We start from the raw sequence: 7,988 nt of genomic DNA on the forward strand, positions 1-7,988 counted from the left end.
CCCGCTGACAGCCCCCCAAAACCATCAGAACAGGGAGGGCCGAGCCCCCCCGACCCCCCCTAATGGAGGGTAGCCCCCCTATTAGGGACGTCACGGGAGGGCGACGGACCCGACCGTGCGAAGAGGCACTCAAGCAACTCAACGCACAGGGTGAGCAGACCGTGGCTTGACCCCACGACTACACACACGCACAACCCGCATGCCACCCGGGAACGAACGGAGGAACAACCTCGTTACTGCCCCCAGAATCACGGGGTCAAGGGCAAACCCAACCCCGTGGCAAGGCCGTAGCAGCGGAGCACGAAGGAAGACCCAGACCCACCAAAAGGACTGGACTCCCTAGAATGGGGGCCCGGAGAAGTCCATGATGCCAGCATCAAGACCCCACCAGGTGGGCACGTAGTGCCCCGCCCCCCACATCGCCAGCGTATTCGGACAAAGGCCCCTCAGTTACTGCACCTGGTATTCCCAGGCGGAACCAACCAGGCCAGAACCTGCCCAGCTTCCGAGATCGGACGAGATCGGGCGTGTTCAGGTCGGTATGGCCGTAAGCTGAGCGGGCCCCGTCCCCCCAACAGTACACCGCCTGGCACACTGACCCTGCAGAACAGGCAGTCAGCATGGCCGTAAGCACACAAAAAAGGTTAACCAACGGAAGCAGGCAGCGCACCGGGGAAAAACCAGGCAACAGGCTGTTAACCCTAGCCTGGAGACTGCGGACGAGACAGGCGCCAGAGGGGACAGCTGAACACAGCCGCCCCGGCGGAAGGAGCGTAAGCTGGCGGTGTTGCATGACCAAGCCTCCATTTAACAACCCCCACCCAGAGGGGTCGAGGCAGAGAAGGCTGACACGATTGGCAGACGTCATGAACGTGCAGGGGCACCCTCAAACGGTGAACCCGGGAATTGACACTGCTCCAACACACCAGGGAATCAACCACCTCGGTGTTACCCAATGCGGTGGTTGTTCCTATAACCCCTCAAGAAAAAACTCCAAAACACACCTGCGGGTATACACCGGCTATACCGCAGTACAAGTGTTTCAGTTTCCAAAAAGGGTTAACCCAGGCCTACGGGTCGCAAAACATCACTTCGGACCGGGCCTGGCGGTACGGGAAGCACAGGGTCACCAGAGGAGGTCAAAAAACCACCCCCACAGGCCCCTCTTCACCATGCGTGAGAGAGGAGCGAAAAATAATGGAGAACCAGCCCCTAAGCACACCGTACCTGGTATTCCCCGGCGGTCTCCCAACCAAGTACTAACCAGGACCAACCTGTGTAGCGGCCGAGATCCGACGAGATCGAGCGCGTACAGAATGGCATGGCTGTAAGCCATGACGACAGTGCTGAGTAAAAACATACCCAACCAGGGTCTCCATAGCGCTTAACCCTGTGACACCCAGACCGACCTGGCATTTTTCCCCCTGAAAAAAGCCCAAGTCCCTCAGGGTACCAGAACAGCAGATCTGCATCCCCGGCGGACAACGGGTTCAACTGATCTGGACCAGCGTGACCAGAACCAGTCCCGTGCCCTAACCACGCCGACATGCCTACTCCAGGAGAAGGGCAGATATGCGTGTTGATCTTAACATGAAAAGAAGGCGCCACCCAGACGTTCGGACGAACCGCGCCTGGTGGCCCACCCCAAGGGCGTGAGACCCCACTACATATGTTCAGATCCATCCCGTCATCATCCCCCAGACATGAACGAGAATCCGTCGACAACCCACCCAGGTCATGGGATGTGGTCGTCGGAAGAGGAAAAACCCCCATCTCAGTTGCTTTATAAAAACGCTGTTTCAACCACAAGCAACCAAGGCGTGCCAGTCAATCGCCTGTTTACAGCGAGCTAGCACTATACGTGCGTCGGGACACACCCCCATCAATGAACAGGCTATTTAGACCTGTCATTGAATCCCCAAGGCGCCCAGGGGAACGACAAGAGGGGTGTGACACTCCCTAACTCCAACACTTCTGGAATAGAAAGAAGGAAGCATCAACAGTATGTATCCCAGTCTACACAGCCGGGGTAAAAAATGTTCACATTTTTACATCCCACCACCCTCCCATAGGAAAGAGACGGGGATCCCCAGAGAGACTTCCCACGCGAGCTGTACAGATTGAAAAGAATATATTGCACCTTGAGCCATGTAAAAAACTGGTTTTAGGGCCTCCGGGGAAGAGGCACTGAACCCATACACACTCAATAAACGAATTGAATCGAATATACATACAATAGAAAAGGACCCTTCTAGAGGGTCCACTCACTTTGACAATCTGAGGAGGAAGGCTCTGTACTCTGATGGAGGCTTCCTCACATGGAAGAAGGAGTCCGAACTCACAGAAGGCCTGAATAGGCGCTTGGTGAGGAGGAGCCCTGACCACCCCCCCTGAAAACAGATCCATCACATGGACCTGAACAGCACACGGAAGTCCTACCAACAGAGACGCGCACGGTGACGTACTCTATGGCGGGGGAATTCCTGCGGTGCACACGCCCAATATACCAGGCCGTGGGACCAGGAACTCCCTCCCCCCCCCCCCCCCCCCCCCGTAACGTGCCGAACCGCCACGTGACGGGAACCTTGAAGGACAGGGGGTGTACCCCTGACCGACAGAACAATGGGGAGAGGAAAGGTTACCAGTTCACCCCTTTACGACCCCACACCCATGATACGACGTAACGACAAAAAGAGAATATGACACAGTCATAGTCAGCTCTATGAAGCGTTTCACAGCTCCACACAGCGCATGAGCTAACCTGCTATCTGATTTTTACTAAGGAAAAACACAGAATAGAGAGGGCTCTAAGAACCCCGGTCCAACATACACATGTGCTTCTGTGGCCAGTACAACCCAGTTGTAGGTCACATGACACACACAACCCATCATCACCTACAAAAAATGGCAAAAAACACTCAACAGAGGAACGCCGTTTTTTTTCACAATGAGAGAATACATCATTCTTGATTAGTATCGACCACAGGCCTTGCTAAGCACACATGACAGCAACCAAACCAATTTCCCTTTAGGAAATAAGTTTCTCCAGCAGATTTAGCACAACCTCAGCAATCAAGCTAAGAGTTACATCGTATCCCTACCACACAAAAGACACAATTAATGCACAACATGTCTGATAGGAGGTGATAAAGTCCCCAGGGAACCGGGGGGGAAAAACACAATCCTCCTATTTTACCCTCAATACGGCCAGTTAAAACAGGAAAACCTGTTAATGTGTGAACTCACTGTTCATTGTCATTACAGTCTGAGAAAGAACATTCTTTTACTCACTTGTCACCAAGCATAGCTTCATAGGTTAGTTGCCTTAGTAGTGAGTACACGGTACACATAAACACCATGATGTTTCTCACACAACAACCAGATCAATACATCACGATCTGCACGGAGAAGCTAACTGCCAGTGACAAAAACAGCTCACACATAACCCGCAACGTATCCCAAATGCATTGCAACAACACACGTTTTGGGAAAAAACACCGTTATTCACAATACATTTAGCAAAGTAAAACCAGAAGACGTGTTATGAGGTCTGGCCAACCCCGTACCTACCCGGAACGCAGATCAGCGAAGTGCAGTCACAAGACACCGTAGAACACAGCCGTCCTGTGTTGTTCGATCCGGGCAGCGTCGCCGCTCCAACCAGTCGCTACAGTCCTCTTAGTTGACGCAATCCCCGTCCAGGTCCAGGGCAGGGTCGACGAAACATCCCCTGTCAAGGATGACGTCGCGGTCAAGAGTGTAAAACATGTTAAAATCAAAGCACGTTCAACAGAATAGCATCAAGCTAACGGCTGCTCCAACCGTTCGGGTGCTATTGCTTCCGCTCGCGAGACGCCGATCTAACGACGCATGCGATCAGAAGCGAGCTCCCGGCGGCGCGCGAGAAGCTAAGCTACCCCGCGCCAGGCCACTGACCGGCTAACCGTAAGCTATGAACATGTAAACAATGACATAACACTCACCCAGACAGGCCGCCGTTCTGAACCCCTCCTCACTTTTTAAGAGAAAAGAGAAAACAAGACGTCAACACCGCTTCACAACGGTGACATTACCACGTCCGGCGGAATCAGCACAGTACCAACTGGCCTGTATAGCTGACTTTGAACATGAATCTGCCGCTATCGCACATTACATGCACATATCCCCTCGTGAAGGAATACTCTCATTTGGATATGAAAGATGGGGTCTTAACACGGTGACAGAGAGAATCCACTCGTCCAGAACGCGTTTTCCTTAATGCCAAGCAAGCAGTGCAAAAATGCTTCCGCATTCGTCACCGTGCGGTAAAGCGCCCTTCTTTTCAGGCCCCGCTTAGACAAATGCTACCGTGCGTGCACCGGCGGCGGCGTGCTCGCTCAGGTGCGTGCGTGCGCCGGCGTGCTCGCGCGAGGTGCCCGCGCATGCGCATGAGATCCCGCCTTGGTTCGACACGAGCGGAGCTCAATATATATAAGTCACCGCCCCTTATTCAGTATCTAGAAATAGCTCAATTGGCAAGGCCACATGGCTGTGGATCCTATGGCTTGTTTGCTGGCGAGTTCGAATCCCATCGAAAATATTTTTTAACGTGATTTTTTTTTAACGTGTATTCTTTCGCCGGTTAAGGTTAGGCATGGTTAAGGTTAAGGTTAAGGTTAGGCATTGTTTCGGAGTTGGTTAAGGTTAGAACGGTTAAGTTTAGGCGCTGTTAAGGAGCTGGTTAAGGTTAGAGTTTGTCAAAGAGAATGGCAATATAATTTCTATGGTTAAGGTTAGGCATGGTTAAGGTTAAGGTTAAGGTTAGGCATTGTTTCGGAGTTGGTTAAGGTTAGAACGGTTAAGTTTAGGCGCTGTTAAGGAGCTGGTTAAGGTTAGAGTTTGTCAAAGAGAATGGCAATAGACAGCCTATTTCCGCGCGACCTGGGCGCTGGGCGGCGGAAAATGAAAGGCGCATTACTGCACGCCACTACGGTAAATTTTTGCACTGCTTGCTTGGCATAAAGCTACACGCGTCCAGAACACACAGGGATCACCAGTGTCAATGGTCGCGGCCCACTAGTTAAAACTAAAATGGTCGCCAGACCAAGGCCTTCTGTCGCCTAGGCGGCTAAACAAAGGACCCTAGCCTGGGGCCGGTTTCCATAAACTTTGTCAAGTAGCCCCCATAGCACTAACAGACAAGTGGAGCCCGCCAGCAAACACTACTCACCCAACCTGGAACGCACCGCTCCTCACAACAGCGGCATGTCCGACAGTTCAGCTGTGGCCTGACAGGTTTCACCCCAACAAACACAGCAGGGAACTGCAGTTGAGAAGCATGCAGCGGCGTGCTCCCAATACGAAAACCGGTGGAGGGTTTTTAGAATGATCATCATCTTCTAGACACTCCAGTACGAAGACAATATCGCCGTATTTTCTCGAAAATAGTGAGAGAGAAAATAAAGATATGATGTCAACGTATCCTTGTTTCCCAAGCTGTTCCTAATCCAATTTCTTCCATCATGGTGTCAAGTGTGGGGATCTACCGAGGCACTTCTTCCTTGTGGTGAAAGCGAGAAGGAGGAGAGCAGGTGACCACACACATGCTTATGAAGGTAAGCTGATGAGGGGTGTGGTCAGACTAATACTGGTATTAGAGGTACATTTGTGGTTTATTCAGTACGCGTGCACGTACGCGAGATAGTGCAGTAGTGATGCCAAGCTAAGCCACTAACGATACAGAACATGAACATAGTAACGTGACTAACGTGGTACGAGAGTTTACGATCTGACAGCTTCTCTACGTCTGAGGCTGGTTTATATACCATGATGCACTCTGCCTCCAGACCTCAGATCAGCTGGTTTATATACCCATGATGCACTCTGCCTCCAGACCTCAGACCAGCTGGTTTATATACCCATGATGCACTCTGCCTCCAGACCTCAGACCAGCTGGTTTATATACCCATGATGCACTCTGCCTCCAGACCTCAGATCAGCTGGTTTATATACCATGATGCACTCTGCCTCCAGACCTCAGATCAGCTGGTTTATATACCCATGATGCACTCTGCCTCCAGACCAGCTGGTTTATATACCCATGATGCACTCTGCCTCCAGACCTCAGACCAGCTGGTTTATATACCCATGATGCACTCTGCCTCCAGACCTCAGACCAGCTGGTTTATATACCCATGATGCACTCTGCCTCCAGACCAGCTGGTTTATATACCCATGATGCACTCTGTCTCCAGACCAGCTGGTTTATATACCCATGATGCACTCTGCCTCCAGACCTCAGACCAGCTGGTTTATATACCCATGATGCACTCTGCCTCCAGACCTCAGACCAGCTGGTTTATATACCCATGATGCACTCTGTCTCCAGACCTCAGATCAGCTGGTTTATATACCCATGATGCACTCTGCCTCCAGACCTCAGACCAGCTGGTTTATATACCCATGATGCACTCTGCCTCCAGACCTCAGACCAGCTGGTTTATATACCCATGATGCACTCTGCCTCCAGACCTCAGATCAGCTGGTTTATATACCCATGATGCACTCTGCCTCCAGACCTCAGACCAGCTGGTTTATATACCCATGATGCACTCTGCCTCCAGACCTCAGACCAGCTGGTTTATATACCCATGATGCACTCTGCCTCCAGACCAGCTGGTTTATATACCCATGATGCACTCTGCCTCCAGACCTCAGACCAGCTGGTTTATATACCCATGATGCACTCTGTCTCCAGACCTCAGACCAGCTGGTTTATATACCCATGATGCACTCTGCCTCCAGACCTCAGACCAGCTGGTTTATATACCCATGATGCACTCTGCCTCCAGACCTCAGATCAGCTGGTTTATATACCCATGATGCACTCTGCCTCCAGACCTCAGACCAGCTGGTTTATATACCCATGATGCACTCTGCCTCCAGACCAGCTGGTTTATATACCCATGATGCACTTTGTCTCCAGACCTCAGACCAGCTGGTTTATATACCCATGATGCACTCTGCCTCCAGACCAGCTGGTTTATATACCCATGATGCACTCTGTCTCCAGACCTCAGACCAGCTGGTTTATATACCCATGATGCACTCTGCCTCCAGACCTCAGACCAGCTGGTTTATATACCCATGATGCACTCTGCCTCCAGACCTCAGACCAGCTGGTTTATATACCCATGATGCACTCTGCCTCCAGACCTCAGATCAGCTGGTTTATATACCCATGATGCACTCTGCCTCCAGACCAGCTGGTTTATATACCCATGATGCACTCTGCCTCCAGACCTCAGACCAGCTGGTTTATATACCCATGATGCACTCTGCCTCCAGACCTCAGACCAGCTGGTTTATATACCCATGATGCACTCTGCCTCCAGACCAGCTGGTTTATATACCCATGATGCACTCTGCCTCCAGACCTCAGACCAGCTGGTTTATATACCCATGATGCACTCTGCCTCCAGACCTCAGACCAGCTGGTTTATATACCCATGATGCACTCTGTCTCCAGACCTCAGACCAGCTGGTTTATATACCCATGATGCACTCTGCCTCCAGACCTCAGATCAGCTGGTTTATATACCCATGATGCACTCTGCCTCCAGACCTCAGATCAGCTGGTTTATATACCCATGATGCACTCTGCCTCCAGACCAGCTGGTTTATATACCCATGATGCACTCTGCCTCCAGACCTCAGACCAGCTGGTTTATATACCCATGATGCACTCTGCCTCCAGACCTCAGATCAGCTGGTTTATATACCCATGATGCACTCTGCCTCCAGACCTCAGACCAGCTGGTTTATATACCCATGATGCACTCTGCCTCCAGACCTCAGACCAGCTGGTTTATATACCCATGATGCACTCTGCCTCCAGACCAGCTGGTTTATATACCCATGATGCACTCTGTCTCCAGACCAGCTGGTTTATATACCCATGATGCACTCTGCCTCCAGACCTCAGACCAGCTGGTTTATATACCCATGAT

General features: G+C 51.4%; 1 protein-coding gene across 1 annotated transcript in view; it reads right to left on the reverse strand.

The window, feature by feature from the left end:
- Positions 1-5,807, reverse strand: part of LOC311238042 (uncharacterized protein) — a gene marked incomplete at both ends in the record, with an annotated part of 137,423 nt that extends 131,616 nt beyond the window's left edge. Inside the window, one exon of the mRNA XM_084326006.1 lies at positions 5,748-5,807. Coding sequence (XP_084182132.1) covers positions 5,748-5,807 — 60 coding nt within the window. The remainder of the gene's footprint in view (positions 1-5,747) is intronic.
- Positions 5,808-7,988: the final 2,181 nt, after the last annotated feature.

Source organism: Notolepis coatsorum, assembly GCF_963971535.1.
Source record: "Notolepis coatsorum genome assembly, chromosome: 12".
Taxonomy (NCBI): Eukaryota; Metazoa; Chordata; class Actinopteri; order Aulopiformes; family Paralepididae; genus Notolepis; species Notolepis coatsorum.